The 22,103-nt window shown below is 33.5% G+C and overlaps 2 protein-coding genes and 1 long non-coding RNA gene across 6 annotated transcripts; 2 read left to right on the top strand and 1 right to left on the bottom strand.

The window, feature by feature from the left end:
• Positions 1-1,572: 1,572 nt before the first annotated feature.
• Positions 1,573-4,582, bottom strand: LOC11430060 (uncharacterized protein At1g65710). The gene is made up of 2 exons (XM_003616054.4): positions 3,170-4,582; positions 1,573-2,528 (listed from the first exon to the last, which is right to left on the bottom strand). The coding sequence occupies exons 1-2, from the start codon at positions 4,400-4,402 to the stop codon at positions 1,806-1,808; spliced, it is 1,956 nt and encodes a 651-aa protein (XP_003616102.1). The 5' UTR covers positions 4,403-4,582; the 3' UTR covers positions 1,573-1,805.
• A 5,963-nt stretch (positions 4,583-10,545) lies between these two features.
• LOC112422227 (uncharacterized) lies at positions 10,546-11,152 on the top strand. The gene is made up of 2 exons (XR_003012565.2): positions 10,546-10,834; positions 10,934-11,152. It is a non-coding gene; the product is annotated as an uncharacterized lncRNA (long non-coding RNA).
• Positions 11,153-18,490: 7,338 nt separating this feature from the next.
• Positions 18,491-21,833, top strand: LOC11423443 (CBS domain-containing protein CBSX3, mitochondrial). Of its 4 annotated transcripts, none has more exons than XM_024784400.2 (6): positions 18,491-18,643; positions 19,886-20,152; positions 20,243-20,324; positions 20,651-20,724; positions 20,995-21,055; positions 21,423-21,833. In XM_024784400.2, exons 2-6 carry the CDS (start codon positions 19,895-19,897, stop codon positions 21,563-21,565), a joined length of 618 nt encoding a protein of 205 aa, XP_024640168.1. In that variant the 5' UTR covers positions 18,491-18,643; positions 19,886-19,894; the 3' UTR covers positions 21,566-21,833. The 4 variants fall into 4 exon arrangements, with proteins under 4 accessions (XP_024640168.1, XP_039690335.1, XP_024640170.1 ...); XM_039834401.1 differs by having other exon boundaries at positions 18,560-18,632; positions 19,885-20,152; XM_024784402.2 differs by lacking the exon at positions 18,491-18,643 and adding an exon at positions 18,673-18,809.
• The last annotated feature ends 270 nt before the right edge of the window (positions 21,834-22,103 follow it).

The raw sequence follows: 22,103 nt of genomic DNA, 5'->3' as shown, positions 1-22,103 counted from the left end.
TCGAGTATTTATGCATAATCCAGGACGAAGAAGAACGTTCTTACGGGATGAATATTGAAGAGCATTCTTTCGAGATCAAAATTGAAGAGGCTTCTTTCAAAGACATTCCGGTGTTTCAAAACTTAATTTGTATTGAACTATGGTTTTTTAGTGTTTTTCGTGGTTGGGATGGCATAGTAGAATTGCTCCGACATTGTCCCAAGCTTCAAATTTTTTTCATAAGAAAGGTTTGTGAAGTAGTTACTTTTTTTTTTTTTTTGGTTGCTTGCTATTTTCTTCATATATATTTTATTAAATGTTATTTTTGTATCTCTTTGGCAGTGGAATACCAGCTTATCCAAGGAATGGAACTGCCCAATTTCAACTCTTGAATGCGTTTCGTCACCTCAGGTCATGTACTATTTTCCACTTTGAAGGATCTAATGACGATCTTCAATTCGCAACATATATTTTGCAGAATGCGAAGCTTTTAGAAGTGATGGAGATCAACTTTTTTATCCAAAATTATCAAGTTATAGAAGAGTTGTCCTCTTGTCCAAGGATGTCTCCGGGATGTAAACTTTCGTTTTAATTTATTTAGTAACTAGATATCATTGTTTTTTACTAGTTTATTATATGCAACCATTGAATTTGATAGTTTGTTGGTCTTTAGCATGGAGGAAATCTAGGGTGGACTACCAATTGTGGCTCAATAACGGTTTTGTTTTTTTTTTTATCAATTGAATTGAATGTGAGAATTGTTTGAAATCCTATTTGTTGTCTGAGTTGTTTTATTGTGATTGTTGCTAGAATATGTTGCCATTAAGAGTTATGATATTCAAATTCATGTAGATAAAAACTCTATCGTTAGTTTTCTTCATTCCCCTGACCTATAAAGCACAGATACTGATACCAAACATGACACGGACACTGACATGGTGACACTGATAATAATTTGAGAAAGTGACATAATTCAATGTAGTTAAATGGACATTCAAAAAAAAATGTAGTTAAATGGGTCGTTGTCGTGTCGGTGTCTGACACGACATGTGTCGAACACGTAGACACGGCTAATCTGAGGAGTGTACATGCCCCCTGACATTTCAACCTTCATATGCTTGGTTATATATCTTCTGTTGTTGTGGCTACATATCCAGTGTAGCATGGCAGTTGTTGTGTTTGTGAGATACTGAAATTGAACTTTTGATTCTGTCAATATGTGCTAGCAACTTCTTTTGATAAATATATAAATGATGGAATTGGAATCGACTATTTGTTGTTCCAAGTGGTTCTGTAACATGAAACAAAATATATATGTTGTTTGAATAATCACATCAAGGGGTGTTAAGTTCACAACTTGGACTATCTACAGAGTTGCCTGCTAAAATGTTAGTAACATCATATTTGGAAATCAGAATAGGATATGTGAGCACTTGGGAAAAACACATGAGATGAATTGTGAGAAAAATAGTCTAAGATTTGAATGATACATCTTTTGACTATGCATTCTTTTTCTCTCATTATTGAAGTGAAGAGATATGTGTTTCCACTGAACCCAGCTTAACCAAATTTAGTTTGAAGACAGGAATAACATAACATAATGCAACATAGTTGCAATAAGAAAAACAACAATTGTTGATAAGCAGAACAGTGAAATTTGCAAAGATGAAATATAATCTTCAATTTTGCCATAATGAAAAACACATAATAGAGGTTGTTGCAAGCATGCAACTCCACCAAACAGAAGAAATATCAAACTCAATAACAATCATTCAAGTTATTACAACATGAAAATGAGAATCCAAATGTCTTAATCTTCATCACAACTATGTTGATGCAGTAGCAAGTCTTCCACGTCCAATACCACCACTATGCTGATGATCACACTCTCTTCTTTTCAAACTCTCCTCTTTTGAATTCAATCTCGAACTCCAACAATCCGATGAATCACCAGAAGAACAAATGTTCCATTGTTGTTGACCACTACTCACAGTGAAGCTATTACTTCCTGAACTCTCTTGATCCTCACAGAGTGAACCACCTCTTTTAACAGTAACATACTTGTGTAAACTTGGTTCCATCACATCATCACTCACAACAAGCTCAGATTCTACAAATGATGATTCAGGAACAGCAACATTGTTGTACTCATTTCTAGAGAAAGTTGAACTTGTTGTGGAGTTAAGATCAGCAACAGCTTCAAGGATAGAACAAGCTTTGTTGAGACAAGCTGGAAGAGAAACAGAAGGTTGTGTTGTGTTCTTTTGATGGAAGTTTTGAATGTCTTCAAGGAGTAATGAAGTGTAGGAGGTTTGTGGTGGATTGGTTAGAGGTTCGGGATTGGCTGTGTCGAAGTCTCTTGATCTTCTAGATGATCTGCTTCTTGTAATCCCTGATGGCATCACCACATTCTTCACAATAGTATTATCAGACATTACCTTGATCTCTTCCTGTTGCTGTTCCTTTGTGTGGCAATTCACACCCTTTTCCATACCAACTCTGTTGTTTGTCCTGTTTCTTGTGTTGTCCCTCATTTCAACAGTTGGTTTCTGCAGTGGATATGGCAAAATGTCATCTAAGAATGTACATAAAATGATGGTGCTCATAGGTTTTAGTCCAAAAAGTTCTAATAACCATTAACTTTGTTATGAAATGAAATTATTGGAGACATTTATACACCCTTCCTTACAATATGAGTAAAGTCTAGCTAAAAATTGTTCGAGCTAAGGATTTGAACTCAAATTCTCCGAAACTATTCAACCTTCATCAAAGCTCATTAACCATTGGAGTTCAAACACTTGCTTAAAAATTTTAAGTTATCATCTCATAAACTGATCATATTTCTCTCACTAACACCATTTCTATGACATTATAAAACAATCATTGGTTATCTTCTAATATACTACTATCAATTATTACTACAAATTGATTCATTATGAAACAAAACTCACTTGGACCCTATGAAGCATGGATACGGACACGGACACCGGACGCACCGACACGGCTAAATTTTTTAGAAAATCACATAATTCATTGTAATTATTTGTGTCGGTGTCTAACACGGGGATACGCCTTATCCGAGGAGTGTCCGTGCATCACAGCTTGGACCACATCATTATCTATACTCTCATCATCTTATCACATCAACATTCAATAACACAGAAAAATCAACATCATACAAGTGATTTACCTGAATTGTCTCCACTTCAATCTCCTTTTTGCCTTTGTTCTGAACTTTGCTTCCACCATTATTAGCATTTGATTGTGGATAAGCAAGTGAATTAGGATCAACTTCACTAAGAGGGTTTCTTCTATAAGGTGAAACTTCAGTTTTCCTTGCAGAGTTATTCCTGCTAAGAGAAGGTTGCTGATTCTGATTCACTACATTCCCATTTCCTCTTGCAGGTGACATTGAACGTTGCTGATTCAAACCATTCACATTTCCTCTAGCAGGTGACATTGAACGTGGTGATGCAACATTTCTCTTCACATTAACCCTCTTAACACCTTCTCCTCCACCATTGTTACTTTTATCCATAACCAATGATGTAACAGTAGCAGGAACAGTCACCATTTTCCCTGGCCTAGTACAACCTGAACCAGAACCATTACTGTTATTGTTATTGTTGTTGTTGTTGCTTCCATTTTCAGATGATCTTCTTCCAGGAGATCTACTCACTCTTCGCTCTCTACTACTCGAACGTTGATCTCTTTCTCTACTTGGTGTCCTTCTCCTTCCATTAGAAGAAGAAGAAGCTTTCTTTGGTGAATTCCGGTGACGCGGACGGTGGTTATGCCGAGCAACACCATCATATTCCTCACTGTTATCACTCCCATGAGCATGAACTCTCTTTTGTTCATCTTCAGCTGAAATTGAATCATTGTTATCACAATGATCAAAATCAAAACTTCTTTTTGAACCAGAATATTTTCTAGCTGAAGAAGAAGTAGCAGCTTTTCCAGAAGAGCTTCTGCTTAATCTTCCACATTGAATTAGAATTGCATCAACTTCTTCTTTAGTACAGCTTGAAGTTCTCACACCAACAACACTACCAACCTTATTGTTGCTGTTCAATGATTCTGTTTCACTAGATGAAACCAACCCATCATTTTGTTGTGATGGAACATTGTGTTGAACAGTGAAAGGTGTGATTTTGATGGAGTTTTTCTCTCTTTTTTCATCATGGCTTTTTCTATGTTTGATGATAAAAATCTCTTTTTTTGGTTCTTCTACAACTTCTGGGTCTTGTTGTTTCTCTTGTACTACGTTGTTGTTCTTAAGGGTAGTTTCTGTTTCTGTAACATTGTTGTTATCAGAATGTTTTTGTTGAGTTGGGGGTGTGGAAAGTGATTTGGTGGAAGAAAGGGGGTGTGAGGAGGAAGTAGAAGATGAAGCTTTCTTCTTGCTCAAACATGCACCCATTTAGTTTGTGTTTGTGACCTAACAATCGAAATGGTGAAATGGGGTTTAAGGAAATTTGAATTTCATATGAGGTAGTGGGAACTGTGTTCAATGCATAAAAATTGTAACTTTCAGATTTATTAATTGAGGAAGAGAGAGAGAAAGAGAGTTAAGAAATTCAAATTTTGAGAAAAGATTCAATTTTTGAGTTTGAGATCCGTTGGAGTTGGAGGTAGTTCAAGATCATGTCATGTGTGTCTGACCAAGTGGACCCCACTATGTCACTACCTACCTTTTATTCCATAAAGTTTATTTACTATAATATCTGTCAAAAGAAAATAGTACTATATAATATAATTATTAATGTTTTTTTATTGACAAAATATAATTAGTAGTGACATATGTACAACTATTTGGTACAACTTTCATGACAACTTTAATTTTCTATCTTTTGATTGGTCAAAAATAATAGAGAGAAAAAAAAGAAAGAGAAAAAATAAGAAGATAATGTGAGTATGAAAGAGAAAGTTGTTAAAAAATTATTAGAAAATGGGTATACAAATATCATTTCTCATGTAATTATTAATGTTATTATTGTATTGTATGTGGAATACAATTTGGATCTTAGTAACATTTTGTGTTTGTCGTTTTGATAATTGTGGCTAGATTCAAATTGTACAACGGCTAAATTGGATTGATTGGGTTAACAAAAAAGTGAGTAGAAAAGTTAACAGCATTTTTTGAGGTTAAAAAAGATGAGCAACGGCTATATGCGTTTAGAAGTTTGGGTTCTTGTTTGTTTTCCAAGAGAATTTAGCATTTGAACAAGAATTTACATTTGTGTTACATTGATTTTTGGTTAGGCATGTCCTTCTGAAAGTCTAGATTCTAAGATCTAGCAGACCAACTATATCCCTAGATCATCTTCAACACCTTATATGACCATGCCCTCCAAGGAATAGACACCCAGCTACATAAATCAATGAGGTTTATGGTTAAGAAAAACCATTTTCACGATTAAGAAAAATGCAATTAGTTTTTGTCAAATATTATATGCGGTCTTTAAGTTTTTTTTATCACAAATTGATTCTTTAAATAATAAAATATATGTCTCATTATCTTTTTTTCATCAAATTCTATTTACAAGTCTTTATTTGAACATTTAATGTTAATTTGGAACGTCTAATTCAACACTCTCAAAATTAGGGTTCATAAGTGTGTTATTCGATTTTAGTTTGAAACAAAATTGATCCATTATTTAATTTATAATATTGTTGAGGAAATATTTATATGTAAAATTAGTCTTCAATTGAAAACAAGAAGAAAATATCTGTAAGTAATCATATTTAACGGACAAAACAAGTGCTAGTGTAGATATAAATGCATAACTTAAAAGGACCACGGCGGGACTAACTTGTTATAAGTCAAATTTATTAAATTGTATTTTGCATATATTTAATAAAAAAAACACATTCACCGTCCACGTTAAATATTTTAAATTAAACTCGTTTGGATTAGTTTGGTGGTTTTGATTTGGAATTTGTGAGTGAACACATCGTCAAAATTTTATGTACGATTCTCTTCGATTTTAATTTAGGTTGGCTGATTTAGTTTTTTTTTTAAAAAAAATTAAATAAATAATATTTAGGAATAATAACATCTTGTATCTTTAAAAAAAAACATCTTGTAAAACAATAAAAATAACGTTAAATAGTTTAAAGTAGTCGGTTTTTTTTTTTTTGGGTCAAGAAAGTAGTCGGTTTTATTGGTAATAGTTATCAAACTTGGAAGAAAAAAATCCTATGATGGTGACAAAATGAGTATTTTTTTTTTTGGTCAAGTAGTCTAGTGGCTAGAACTCACACAATTAAATTGTGGAGAAGTGGAGTGTCTGGGGTTTGAACCCCAGCCCCTGCATATAATATACAATATCCCTAACAACTGAGTTAAGCTCACGGGGATGACAAAATGAGTATTTATCACCAATTAAATTAACACTCAAAAAAGTTTGTTTAAAGAAAAGACTCAGAAAAAGTTGTTCGCACTCTAAAACCAATCTAAAAGAATTATATATAGAGATCCTCGTTGATTTGTTTGTTAAACTAAGATATCATATGCGCCTAATGGTAGAGATTAATCATTCGAGGTAACTAAGAATAAATTTAGGAGGTTAACATGTGTTAACAAATGCTTTTCCATATTCTGATCAGGGATCAAACTCTAAACAAAATAGTTAAGTGTTTCAAATATTTACCACTTGTGTCGTACTATTTTAAAAGAGATCATAATTTTTTTTGTGTAAATCGAAAATCCTCTATGTACAATTGTAAAGACTAATTCATCAACTTAGATAACATCATAATAGATAGAAAAACTCCACTTTAAGATATGTAACATTGTTGTATTCCCAATGTTGAATTCAAACCTAAAAACATGTGGTTATGCAAAGACTTCAATCGCTTCATCAAAATGCTCTTGATTGAGAGATCCTCGTTTAGTAGAGGCCCATAAGCCAGAAAGACATTAATGCACAACCGTGCATCATAAGTCATCATTGGCACTTAAATTTTATTTATGTTGATGGATAGCATTAACACTTGTGTTTGTTGTGCATGTAAACACGTCAAGTAGGTATAATTGTCGTACTGAATGATTTGTTATTAAACTTTGTTAATTTGAGGTTTAGTATTTATTATTAACCAAGTTACATATTCATAATGTATCGTTTTTATGGTCATAGGTTTTTCGATAAAAATTAGTCATCAACAAGACAATATAATATACTAATAGCATGATTACCAAAAATATACAATAATCAAAATGGAAAACCATTCAAATCTCATCTAAAATTAATTGGATTTGGTTGAATCATATTTGATTTTAAAATCAAACTGATTGAATGATCATATAACAAAATCAAAGAGATCTTATCAAGTTCTAGTGATGTTTCTTCTTAAAATTCAATTCAATTTGTAAATACCTCTACAAGGAGATATAGTATTTAAAAATAATTAGGGCATAAAGCAATAACTCTAGTAATCCGTCAATGTGGGCAGTTGAACATGATCATGCTTTTGAAAGTTGTGGTAATTGTAGAAAATGATTTTTTTTCATATTTGTATTGTTTCACCTAATTAATTATTTAATGATGTTATGATGATCACTCAATTAAAATCACTAAGGGGCCTTAACAATTAAAATCAATTATTATTTTCAACGTTTTTTTACGCATGATTTCAATATGTTGAACCTAAAGATACTGTTTACAATCACCCGTTGTTGTGAGCATGGTTAAGAGCAATAAAAAAACAAGAAAATAAAGAGAACAAAGAGCTAGGTCATGATCAATGATTTGAGGCTCAATTAGATGGTAACAAAGGTCTGGACTTTCATGTGTTTGGTTTCAATTCTAGAGGGCCAAAAGTGATTCTAGATGTTGTAGATGTTGTAGAATTGATTTATGTTTGTTTGGATGATTTAAAGTAAAATTAATTTTACTTGTAGAATTGATTCTCCTTGAAGCTACAATTTGTAGCATTTGGCTTCTACAATTGATTTTAGCCTTAAATTCATTGATAAATTCACTTTTACATAAATACATCCAAACATAAATCACTTTTCATTCAACTCACATTTAAATTTGACTATTACTTTTTTCACCTTATGATATTCTTGCGCGCCCTATTTTATTTCTTCCAAAATACCCTTTGTTCGAATTATATAATCTGAACTAGGTTTGGATTATATAATCCAAAAATTTACGACCCTTTTGTAACTTGGAGCACCTTGAAGCTGAACTGCATAAGATATGTTCGGATTATATAATCTGAAAACTTGTAAGCCAGTTTGGATTATATAATCTAAAACGAGTCAAACACTCGATGGAAAGTCAACAATTTGAGGGAAAATGTGGTGTTTCGAATTATATAATCTGAAATGTGTAAAAATCATTTCGGATTATACAATCTGAAGTGTATCAGCACACAGACAAACAAGGTCTGTTTTGGCTAACACATGCATTTGGCGCTTTAAATTGGTTCTAAGCGATTTGAGAAGATGATCAAACATAAAATTCAATAGAAAACAGAAATTAACAACATAACTTAAATTTCAAACATTAGATTAAAAATAAAAAGTATCCAAAGGTTACAAACCAATTGTTCAAACATAAAATTCAAAATAGAAATTATCTAGATATTACAACAACATAACATACAAAATCAATCCATGCCCCTACCACCCCTGCCACCCTCAACATCACGCCTACGGCAGTAAACTCGTCCTCCATGAAGGAAGATGGAAGCTCGATGTCTCCTCGTGCCACCTCTCCGTAAAGGCAGAACACAACACGTGGTCAATATGGTTGTAGTTGATATCTTGCAGCCACTGAAGACTGGTGGCTCTCAGTCCATCACGCCACCACTGTGCTGTCATGATAGCCTTGTTTTGATCATCATGTATCGCGGCTATCTTCTTCCCATTGTTTACACATTTTAAATTTGCCCGCCACTGCAAAAATTAAAAAAAAAAATCCAATATAATATGAGTAAGTAAAACAAACCAATTTGCTAAGCGATCTGAAAGCGAGACCAAAGTGAGCCAAGTCAAAAGGTTGGAAGATTCAGAGAAAACCAATTCACTAGGAGAGTAGTAGTGATATCAAAGCGAATGGAAAATGAAAGATCAAGGAAAATGAAAGAGTATGATTCGTTAAACGAGTCTCATTTTGCATAGAAACTTATGGTGGTTTGGTGACAAAAAAATTATGAGTTTACATTTCCCTCTACTTGAAGAAACCTCAATTCACTAAGCGAGTATGCATTCACTTAGCGAAATTCCACTTTTCTCAACTCTATAACTAGGGTCTCATATTTCATTTTTTAAAACATTCTTGTTCTTAGAGAGAGGGGGAGGGAGGGAGGGAGGGAGGGAGAGAGAGAGAGAGAGAGAGAGAGAGAGAGAGAGAGACTTAGAAAGAAAAGTTCTTAAGGTGTTTTTCACTATTGGTGCGCATTGAAACTTGTTATTAAGTGGTTTATGTTACTATGTCATATATATACTCCTCTATATTAGTTACCATGAGTTGATTTCTGTTTTGGGATTAAGTTGATTTCTCTATGATACTGATGTAAACACTTAATCTGACTCGTTATATGTATAGTCTTTGTTTCACTATATTGATGGTTTATTCCCATGCTTAATGTTTTTCTGGCGTGCAATCTAAAATTTATTATTTTATTTAAAAAGTGTTAGACATAAACTTTCTATCTGAAAGATTTGGAATAAATTCATACGTAGATTCTAGTTTCTAGATGTAGGGATAGGTTTACAGTCACATACATTGTTGAATCTTAATGTAAAATAACATATTTAGTACACTTGCTAATATCTACCAATTGTTATTTTAAACTCTTAGGTCGAGATTCAATGGTAAACTTTCTAGAGGGGGATAAAGATTACTTGTTCATCAAAGTGTTCAATTGTACTAAGCCAAATTTTTTAGAACACTATATACTCTACTTCTATTGAATTTCTTGAAGAGGCATGGAGAGTACTTAGTCAGATTATTTAGAAGACTAGACTTTGTACTTCTAATGATTGCAACTTGAGGTCAAAGAACAATACTCATTGCTATTGTAAAATAATAAATTAAGTCGTTTGAGTGAACGAAGAGAAATCTCTCTTTAAGAGAGAACTAAAGGTAGCAACTAGTTTGAGTTTTTGAACTAATCTAAATTAAGTTGTGTGATTTTGTGTCTCCCAGCCTATTTATTGCTCACAAAAACTTCCAAATTGTAAAGTTTGACAAAACACAATTCAAACCCCCTGCACTTTTCATGTTTTTCTTACATCTTTGAGTAAAGGGTTGCAAAGATTTTAAAATTGGAAATATGACAACAATTTGAAGACATATGTCTTGTACCTTCAATTGTCATATTTGATATACATTAAATGTTTAAAAAAACAATTTGGTTCGCGTTAACTTTGATTTTACAATGTTTTTGATTTAGGCATAAATTAATGTATTATCATCTCATTGGTTCATTACCGTACTTTGTTATCATTCCATTTTTATTATAAAAATAAACTTTATAATTTGACAATATTATTTTTTGTGTTGGGGTTTCCCCTACATATCAAGAAAGGTTATGAAAGAAATAAAGTATAATAAAAGGTTGGTAAATATTATTCATGTCAGATCTTTCATTTAGTGATCTCGAGGGACAAACACAACACATGGTTATATGTAAAAGACCTTTTATAAAGACGTTAATTTTATAAAGGAGATCTTGCATCTCTTTAAGTGCTATAATTTTTTTTTTTATAAATTGATACAAAAATTTAATGTTTGTCAAATGAAAATGAGAAACAATATGTCTGGAATTCTCAAGGTTGTTTATGTTGTGATCTTCTTTATTTCCATGTTTTGTTGTTTAAATTGCATTACCTCCAGTAAGACCCTTCTCTCATCCTTTTCAAATAATTTTCTTTGTTACACCTTTTGTTTATCTTATTTCGTTGACACTCCAATCATTATGTTTTACATCACAGGACGAACATATTATTGTCATTATGATGAACAGTGTGATAAAGATTGTCCCATTCCTCTCAAAGGTTATTGTGTTTATAAAACATGTTATTGCAAAAGATGATTACATTAAGCTTGTAATTCCAGTTACATATAAGCCTATAATCTCAACTTAAACATTATGACAGTGTAAAACTTATGATACATTCACATTTCAATTTATATTGTTTTGATATTCCAAATATTTTGAGGGTCTTTAAAGCATATAAATTATATTATTCATGTTGTTTCACATATGTTTACTGATATGTCCGGTGAGGATGGATGAATGGCAACGGTGGCGGAAAATGCTACGGTGTGATGGTAAAGGCTTTCAGTACGGTGGCGAGGAATCCTTATAATGGAACGAAAGGAGCCTGCAGGCACGTCAACACTCTGACGCTCAAGTCACTGATGGAACAGAGAAAGAGTGTGTAGAGAGTGTTGTGAAGAGTGAATCATACCTTGAGGATGAAGCAAGTTCACCCTTGTATAGACGTGCGTTAAGCTTAACTGTCTCCGGGTTATGCGGCGTGTGATTAGGGATGGTTAGGGGACACGTGTAGGGTGATCCTCGCGCGGGGGCGCCTTCCTGTATGACGCGATGCACTCAAGTTGACGTGTTTCCTCATACACAAAGCCTTAAGGCGGTGTAAGTTATGTCACGTGTCAACGTGCGATTGGTCTTCTCACCGGTCCAGAACACATTGTATTAGTTAATTGACTGAGGCATCAAAAGTTAATAGATATAATGGATTTTGCATCGTTTACCAGACACAAAAACATATGATGAGTTACAAGTGAATGTATAGTTGAAACAATACAAGTATATAATCGAGAAACCTCTTAAGACGATACATTAGAGGAATAGCTAGCGGCATTATTGAGTTTAATATTTCTTCTATTTGAGTGAAAAAATATGTTTCATGTAATTTTATGTTATGGTTGGTTGAAAAAAATTCAAAATTGATGCAGGTTTGCATTTGAAAGTACCCCCTGGTGATATTAGAATGTATCTTTCGATGGCTTTAAAAAGGATAAATAATGATTAGAAATTAACTTTAAATGAGTATAAAACATGAGGAATATTAATACACGTGAAACCTATTAAATATAGTATCATAAGATAGCTTCTGGCAACGTTGAACATTTTTGTTGTTAAAAATAAGATATTTTCTGTATTTTGGAGGGCCTCTTAGCAATAAGCGGTCTAAAAAGAAATTATCTTTATCAATTGAAAAATAAAGAGTAGGCCCATATAACTTTACATAAACATAGACCCATTTAGTCACCTATAAATTTTGAGAATCTCTTTACCCACCCTCCAAGCCTCTCACACTCCGTTCATTTTCCCCATTTCCCATGTTTATATCGTATAATCGAATGCGTTCTAATTAAATTTCAAATTATATAATCTGAAATCAATCAAAACTAATAAGACCAATAATTTAGCTTACTTTGGTGCCTCTCTGAGTTGATACCTTTTGATGGTCGAATTTAGGTAAGTGTACCAAATCGTTTATCAAGTAATAAAGTGTAAGTAGAGTATTATATCGACATGGATTTACGTTTCACCTAGGCAATTTCTGTTACTTATTTAAAACATAAAACAAATAAAATAAAAGTGAATGGGGGAGTTTGTGCAGTTTTATCTTTTTGCCTAGAGCGTGAGTTTAGAAGTAACCTATTTTTTATTTCAGAATGTTAGTGGTGGTTAGGATTCTTCGAATCCCCTCTATTTACTTGTTGGAATTAAGTAACAGTCAAGTTATTTAGGGATTAGTTAAATGTTTTTCATTTAAGTGATGAGTTCGTGGGGTTTTATTCCCCTTCAGTTGTCGAGTTGCAACCATTACACAAAAGTTTCTACGAGCGTCAATGCTTAGGGTTGTCAATCTTATAGGGGGTGCACCTTCCTGCATTTACACGTGGGGTTCTTACCCATCAGAGGTAATTGAAGCATATATTTAAATTAGAGTTCCTAAATTCTCAATGGTCCTAAACTCCTCATCTATGAATCTTAGAAGTATATCAACATATTCTCCCTCTCGATAATTCTACAAACGAACAACTATATCTTGTCTACCTTACCAATGATGTAAGAAGAGTATATTATGCTAGTTCCTAAGTACATTTACTGTTGTTATTACACTTTTCCTAATTCGGGTGGTTAACTTCGATATCATAGTTACTTCCTAATTTGGGTAGGTTTTCACCGAACATTAGCTATGTCACTTCCCTAATTACCGTTATCTCAGAGTTGCCTCACTTCAGGTGAAATCATTAAGAATTTGCAAAATAAAATATAATTAAACATGATTCATAAAATAACTAAATAAAAAGACTTAAATTAAATAGATCAAATAAATAAAATAGAGGTTCATTTTAGAACCATACCTAATAGGGTTTAGCTACTCATAGTAACTAAAGACAAATTACAAAAGAGAAAAAACATACCTTACAAACTCAGAGTGAAGAGAGACCCATCCCTTGAAACTCCTAATATTTGTCTTCCTCTTGAACCGCTTTGTTATGAATAAAAAATTATGAATGAGAGAAGTTGTATTTTTAGGCTAAGTTTCCACTTGGGTTTGGGCCTTAAAATTGGGTTTTTTCTACAAAAAAAAAGTAGCAAAAATCAATTATTTCCCGAAAAACAACACGCGGGCGCGCATAGGTCACACCTCGGGGGCGCACAAGTGCTTTTTTGTGCACACAGGGGCGCATGGTTCACACCCAAGGGCACACAAGTGCCTTTTTTCCGCATAATCACATGTTTCTTCGTCCTTTGAGTGTTATTTTACATGTATCTTGTATTGGAGCTTGAAATAGAAATTATCTTTGTAATGTCTTAAGAGACCTCTTGAATCTTAATTCATTGTCTTCCCAAATCTTCACAAAATGTTTTGTTTTGCCGATTTGCATGATTTTGCCTTGAATTACATCAAAAACACCCTAAAATTGTTTCGTTTTGAGAAAACTAGAATTACATGACTTGAAATGAAAACATTACAAAATGTCCCAAAAACCATAGGAAATTGTTCTAAAACTCCTGTAACTTGGATAAAAGCTGAATAAAAATTACTGAAAAATATGCTAAGAATAATGTAAGATGACATGTCATCACAACCCTAAACTTAAACCGTTGTTTGTTCTCAAGTAACGAAAGAGAATAAATTTTAAACTTTGCATATTTTCTAGGAAAAACATACCTTTTCGAAGAGGTTGCTCATATCATCGCATCGTCTCATTTACAGACTTGACTAACTTACTACTTTCATGCAAGTGGGACAAACTTAGAGAAGATAGTTCACACTCTCAACCACACTCTTGTCCAAAATACATGAAAGTATCTCCTAAAGTTAGTAAAGCTGGTCACGACATTTTCTCCCTTCAGTCATCGCATGAATGTACCTTATTGTAAATTTGAAATAATTCTAAAAAGACATTCAAGGGTACGACAATTACACGTTGCCGGACTCCAAAGACAATGTTTGCAAAATACTTACATTTTCATGTTGCACACTGGCGTACGCAGGCTAAAATACATCCGTTGAAGTTTCTTTAAAATCACGTATTAACATTTGCTTAAAAAAATTATCGAATTTTTGTATCCCAAATCAGTGTTTGAATAACTTTATAGTTTTTAGGCTTAATACATACTTTGGTCCCTTAACTTATTTTTGGATTTTAATTTGGTCCCTTAACTTTAAATTGTCTCAAATTGGTCCCTTAAGTATCTCTCCGTTTACGAAACTGGTCCCGTCCGTTAGTTTTTTTCAAGAAACGTTAAGTTTGTCCAGGTAAGCTTCCACGTAATCATAATGTTACCTTTCTGAGAAGTTAGAGAGAGAATGAAGAAAACTTAGAGAGAGAAGGAGAACGAAAAGCCAGATCGATTGGGTGAAGAAAATCTGCAAAACGAAGAAGAAAAAGCTGGAAACGAAGAAGATTCAGGAACCAAATTGACATTCGAGGTTAGTTTCATCATCTTGTTCGCGAATCTCATGGGTTTAGGAAGAAAAAAAAATCTGAATAGGGTTTCGAAACTCTCTAGGGTTTTGAAATTTCAGTGAATTTTGTTCTGATTAAGGCTAATTTCCTATTCTTCCTTGCGATTCTCAGGTTAAAACATGTTTATTTGCCTGATTTGGGTTGCGAAAATTTGTTTAGGGTTTTCAAAAATTTCAATGAATTTGTTCCCTTTTAAGGTCCTGTACGCATGGATATGCATGGATTTGGTTTATGTATTGTTTATTCCTTCTCAAAAGTCGATTTTTGTCTGTTGTGTTGAATTTGTATATGTTAAATTAGGGTTTTGTACTGTTGTGTATATAGTGGTCCTGCCTTTTTGTATTTTGTGCATAAAACTGATTATATTTTATTTCCCTTTCTTATTTTAATGGTAACAACAGATGGACCAAATTTTTGAGTGTGTTGTACATCATGCTGGGGAATTTAGTTGCTTCATGGACCCTACCTATGTAGGACCAGTAGAAACACTAGACTGTGACCTAGATGTTTTCTCATACTTTGCTTTGTTAGCAACCTTAAAAAGATTAGGTTATGTTAGTCTTAATTCTCTGTGGTACTTTGATCCTAGTTTGGAAGATGGGATGATTCCTCTTAATAGTGATGTTGGGTGTAGAAGGATGCAGAGTATTGCCTATGAATATGATAGGGTTCATTTGTATGCTGTCCACCTTATGTCACAACCTGATATTGTAGCCCTTGACCCATTGTTAGAATATCCTTGTATGGCCCCACATGTCCCAACAAATGTTAATGATAAAACTGAGGAGATACCCGCTAGTGTAGGTCCCACTACTGAAGTTAAAAATGCTGAAAATGCTGATAGTGGTGTAAATGGTCCCAACTGTGATGTGAATGAAACTGAGAAGTTTGCTGTAAACTTGATGAACAAAGTTTGTGATTGCAGGAAATGGTTGTTGACAGGACTGTCATGCTGTCATGACATTGCTTGCATGAAGTACAAAAATTACAACATAGCTGACTATGTGCCATCAATATTCAAGAAAGAGCAATATGCAGAATGTTACTCCAGCATCATTTTCCCAATAAATGGTCAAGATCTTTGGGAGACCACAGAATGCACTGATCTTCAACCACCACCTGTGAAAAGGCAACCAGGTAGACCTAAAAAGAAGAGAAGATTGGATGCAAGTGAGCTGATGAGAGATGACAAACAGATGAAGAGAGCCAGTTATGGAATTAAGTGTAGCAGGTGCAAGCAAACTGAACACAACAAATCAACATGCACACTACCTCCACCACCAGCACATGCATCATCTGCTCAGGCACAACCAGCCTGTGCATCATCTGCTCAGGCACAACCAGCACCAGCAACACAACATTCTCATCAACAAGCACAATCATCTCAACCACGAATTCAGAAGAAAATGAGATCACCTAGGAAGAGAAAGAATGTGAATCAAGCCCAACCAGGTGAGACACAAGCTGCTCAGTCACAGACACAACCATCTCAGGCACCAACCCAAAAGAAAATCAGATCACCTAGAAAGAGAAAGAATGTGGACCAAGTTGCTGCAACTCAACCAACACATGTACAAAAGAAAGGAAAGAGGTTGTCAAAGAAGACAGGGGTAGGGTCTGCATCTCAGCCTTAGATTAAGCACTGTGAATGTCTTTTTGGAATGTAATTTGTGCTATTAAGCACTTTTGAATGTCTTTTTGGTTAACTGGTATTAAGTGGTGCCTATTAAGTAGTAATTGATGTAATATGTGCTATTGACTGATATTTAAGCACATCTGACTTTATTTTTGGTTAGCAATGTCTATGCACTTTGTAACTGTTAAGCACTTAGTGTTGTAACATTGTTGTAATGCACTTATTAATATATGGAATGATGTGCTATTAAGCACTTTTTAATGCCTTATAGCAGCCTATAATATAGTTTTTGTTATAGCCATTATAGTAGCCTATAATTGTAGCATTTTATACCAATTTCTGTTACAGTATTATATCATCTTAAAAGGTTCTTATCAACATTATGTGCTTGCTTAAACAGAACATCAATAAAACACAATTCATCCAAAATATTGCATTCATTCATTCATCAAACACTACACATTACATTCATTCATCATAACATTACATTCATAATCAACCTAAACATTCATTCATAACAAAACTAAAATACATTTGTGTCCCTATTTCAAATAAATTCCACTCATCATGGATGTGGTTTTGCAAACTAACACTGTTCCTAAGACCAACACAATCCCAAAGCATACAAATCCAAAAATTAAAGCCATTATCAACCATTTCCTTGTTCTTGCTAAATCACTCTTTAACTTGTTTTTCTTTTTCTTCTGCTTTTCAATCTTCAACTTCTGTTTTTCAATCTTCAAATCCCTTTCATCCACAACATCATCTTCATCAACTAACCTAAAGTAACTACATCCTTTGTCACTTGAATTTTTATAGTTTCTACAACCCCAAAATTTCTTCCCACAATTTGGATTCAATGCATCAGTTACAGTTCTCACCACAACATTTTCTCCACACCTACAATTTGGTACTGACCTTCTTCTCAAACTAGACCCAACCGAACCAGATCCATATGATGAATCATGAACCCATTGAGTTTTTGTAGTGTGGTTCGACATTTTTAGCTGGAATCTGGACAAAGAAGAAGAAAAAGAATGGTGGGAGAAGGATGAAGGAAGGATGTCACGATGGAAGAGAAGATTGAGTGAGGAAGGAAAAACAAAACCCTAATTTTCTCTTTTCTTTACCCTTTTATACTGCTGACAGGGTTTTCCATCTCATCAAATGATAGGCCCACGTGTGATGCCAACAATGACAAACTTAACGTTTTTTGAAAAAAACTAATGGACGGGACCAGTTTCGTAAACGGAGAGATACTTAAGGGACCAATTTGAGACAATTTAAAGTTAAGGGACCAAATTGAAATCCAAAAATAAGTTAAGGGACCAAAACATGTATTAAGCCTTGTTTTTATTTCTTTCGTCTTCCTTTTCCCATTTGCCCTAATGTATTGCTTTTTTTCTTCTTTTCTTTTTCTCTTAGATGTTCTCTTCTGTTGATGTAATCTTAATAAAAACTTTATCAAACCACCAAACTCAATCCACATTGGTGTCATATATAATCTCCCTTTTTAACGGTTTAAATTTAGAAAATAAAATACATTTTTTTAAAATAAATAAAAAAGCTCCTTCAAAAAAAAAAAGTTACTTAAACTTATTTTTTTAATATTTTCCCTTCTTATTATTTTCTTCTCTATATCAATTTTTCCAAAAAAATAATCCAATAAAAATGATAGTCATACTAAGATCATATAAGACACAAGATAAGGCTTAAAGAAAGATGAAGATTCCCTACCTTAAAATAAAAATTGAACATACATATACAGTCATATTATGATAGTACCAACAAATAAATAAGATAATGAGGTTGTCATTATCAATCACTTACCTACTTACAAGTTGCAATAATAATAATCTAAAAATAATAATAAATAATAGTTTGGATAATGTCATGATCCAAAATGAACTATAGACAAGGCCCACTTCACATTTTTTGTAAGATTTGAGGAACAAGTCAAGTGTTCTTGTCAGCCTCACTCACCACCTCAACCATTCCATTCGACCCGAAAGCCACTCTCTCTCACTCTCTCTCTCTCTATCTGGTATCATTTCTCTCCCTATCTATTTCTTCATTTTCCATAACTATTTTTCTTGCTTTTGCATCAACCATTTTTTGTTTTTTCATGATCTTTGCACACCCTTTTTGATAAAGTATAGATCTTTATTGTTTTTGAGCTCTGACCCAGAAAAATTTGAGTGCTAAATCAGGTTGATAATAATAATTAAGTATATGGGTCTATTTCATACTTGTTTGAATTTAATAAATTTTTAGATGTAAAAATCAGGGCTTTGAAATTAAATGAAGGTTTTTTTTTTCATGGATTTGATTGAGTTTATTGGTGTTGATTTGATAATGATGTATCTGACATGTGGGGTTTGTGATGTGTGGTGAAGGACTAATTTGATGGATTTGGTTTTCTGGGACCATGTTGTTAATTTGAGCTGAAATCAAAGGAAAATGCTTTGAATAAAAAGGGCTGTTGAATTTGTGATATAATTTTTTTTCCCTAATGATTTGGGGATTGGATTCTGGAGTTTCTGCATCTGAATTTGTTTTTGTTTTTTCTGTTTTAATTTATTTTTCTACTTCTGGACATTTTTCAGCTTCTGATTGATGTTTGTTGCATGTGATATTATTTTTTTTTCCATTCTAAATGAAGTAAATAAAATGATTTCTTATATTTGAGCTAAATCTATGTTCAGAATTATTTTGATTTCTTTTTGCACTTGGAAATGTTTTCAATGAGATTCTTTATGATGTTATGGTATTTTTGAGTCATTTCTCATATTCCATGGATTGATTTATCATTGGTAGTTCTGTATGATCTTGTGGATGCTTTTACTTACTTTTTTTGTTTCATTTTATCTTTTCTTGTTTATATCCACGGTTAAACAGAACTTGATGCAAAAATATGTATATTAGATAACTGGTTGTGGCGAAGAACATTTGGTAAAATCTATTTCTGTATTGGATTTGGTGGAGTCTGAGTTTTGATTGAAAAGTTTGGAGCTATCGATGTCTGTTTGATGTTTTCATTAGTACAATATTTTTGGCATGAAGGGTGAATTTACTGTATCTGTAAAAAAAATTGTAATGGATTCTATGACTCCAAAATCACTTCTAATTTTCATTTTCTAGAGGACTGGCTTATATGCATGTACTTTGTTATCGTGCACTGCATGAGTTTCTTTGTAGAGCTTAAAACTCGTCACCTTTTCTTCCATGAATATGTGCATTATAGATTACTACGCTAAATTTTTAAGAGGCACTATTTGATTATTAGACAGCCAAAATGCAAGGAGGATTGCGATCATTTTTGTCAAACGGGAATGTCATTAAAAATGCTGTTTTGCAACGAGTCCGCATGGTGAATCCCCTGTTGCAGCCAGTTGCCTTTTCACGGTTTGAGTCTGCCACACCTGCTCGTATTGAGGAGCATGGTTTCGAGAGCACCACAATTTCAGACATCTTGAAAGGAAAAGGTAAAGGTGCTGATGGTTCCTGGCTTTGGTGCACCACAGATGACACTGTTTATGATGCTGTCAAATCGGTAATGCATTTTGTTGGAACTGGTTTTGCAATTAATTTTTAAGTGTTTACGTGAAATTGATGTAGCTCACTAAAAATGACATCGTTGCAGATGACACAAAACAATGTTGGAGCTTTGGTGGTCGTGAAACCAGGGGAGGAGAAATCAATTGCTGGAATTATAACAGAAAGAGGTACCAAATGTTCATGCAGTTATTTTTTTGGGCATGTTATCTGTTGTGTAATGGATAACTTGGTTATCTTAACAAAGTATTGGCCTACATCAAACTGGCTAAATTTGAATGTGTCATGTGCTGTAAATGTAAAGAACAATATGATTTATATTGGAGAAGAAACACCGGCTAAATAACCTGAGATCCATTAACTGATATGGCATAATGTGGTGGAGGAAAATTGCACGCTTTTGTCAATATATTCTTGGATGCGGTTGAATGAAATTATTTATGTCACTTCAAATTATGTTGGCATTTATGTGCTTTTTTGTTATTCTGTTATCCAGATTACCTGAGGAAGATCATTGTTCAGGGAAGATCATCCAAGTCCACCAAGGTTGGAGATATTATGACTGAAGAGGTACAAACCATTGTACTTATTTGTGTGATACCTACATTTTGTGCTATACTGATTTTAGAGAATTAAACTATTGCTCTAGTTTGTGGTACCCTTGCATAATTGGCAGTATTATTTGTGTGTTGAAAAACTTATTTGCAAAAGTCAGCAGTGGTTGATATTGCCTATTGAGAAGGGTACCAGTAATGAGTGCAACATAGGATTCTTGCACACATTTTCAAATTGTTATTTCCGCCATTCATGATATCTAACATTGTTACGCGCTTGCTGCAGAACAAACTTATCACAGTCACCCCTGATACCAAAGTTCTACGAGCAATGCAGCTGATGACTGGTATTGATATCTTTTTTCAGTCATTTGGATAGAAATATTAAACATTATTGTATAAATTTTCATTAAATCATATATCATACAACTCGATATCTTAAATAAGCTTGTAGCCTGTTTCACTATAGGCCCTGTTTGGATGAATAACTTAATTTAACACTTGTAGCATTAGACAAATTATTTTCATATAAGCTATAAACTATTTTCATAAGCTATCCTGAAGAGCTTATGGAAATAAGCAGAAACCAACTTACGGACATGTCATAAGCTCTTCCAATCAGTATTGCAAGTGCTTATGGTAGTAAATAGACTTAAACAAACCAATCAAAACAGGTTCTTATTCTAGTCTCTTTTCCATTCCTTTTTCTTCCAGACAACAGGATCAGACACATCCCTGTCATAAATGACAAGGGAATGCTCGGCATGGTGTCCATTGGAGATGTTGTCCGTGCTGTCGTGGGAGAGCATCGTCAAGAGCTTGACCGCTTGAATGCTTACATACAAGGGGGATATTAATCTTTAGTCTATTAGATGATGATGAAAATCCCATGAGGGCACTCAAGCTAACTTGAATCATGTAATAAGCTTGAGAGTTTGTAAATATGTTTTGGTCAGAGAGCCATCTTGTCTGTTTTTTTCCCTGTAATTTCGGATTTCAGTTCCATGGATTAACATTAATCCATGGAGTAGCATGTTAATAATAACTACTGGATGCATCTTGTTTCTGTTGCTTAACTAGTAAAGATGTATTCATCTTTAACTTCTGCTGTTTGCAGTTGGTCTATTTTATGCTGCAAGTTATACAGTAGTACTAGTAATCAATAAGTAGTTGAAAATTTAGCTTTTAAAAAAGTTGCAATATTGTTTTGATTTTTGAAGAAATTTTATGTATTGGGAAAAATGCTGTAAGAACTATTTGCCGAAGGTAAAAATATATTGTGAAGATCATGACAGATAAAATTTTGATTGTTTTTGAAAGTTACAACAAGAAGGCCAAACTAAGTCAGAATGTTCTATCATTAACCATATCTCGGTCTAGCTTAATAATTTCTAT

This window comes from Medicago truncatula, chromosome 5, assembly GCF_003473485.1.
Source record: "Medicago truncatula cultivar Jemalong A17 chromosome 5, MtrunA17r5.0-ANR, whole genome shotgun sequence".
NCBI classification, from domain to species: domain Eukaryota; kingdom Viridiplantae; phylum Streptophyta; class Magnoliopsida; order Fabales; family Fabaceae; genus Medicago; species Medicago truncatula.
This window is presented reverse-complemented; position numbering and strand designations above follow the sequence as displayed.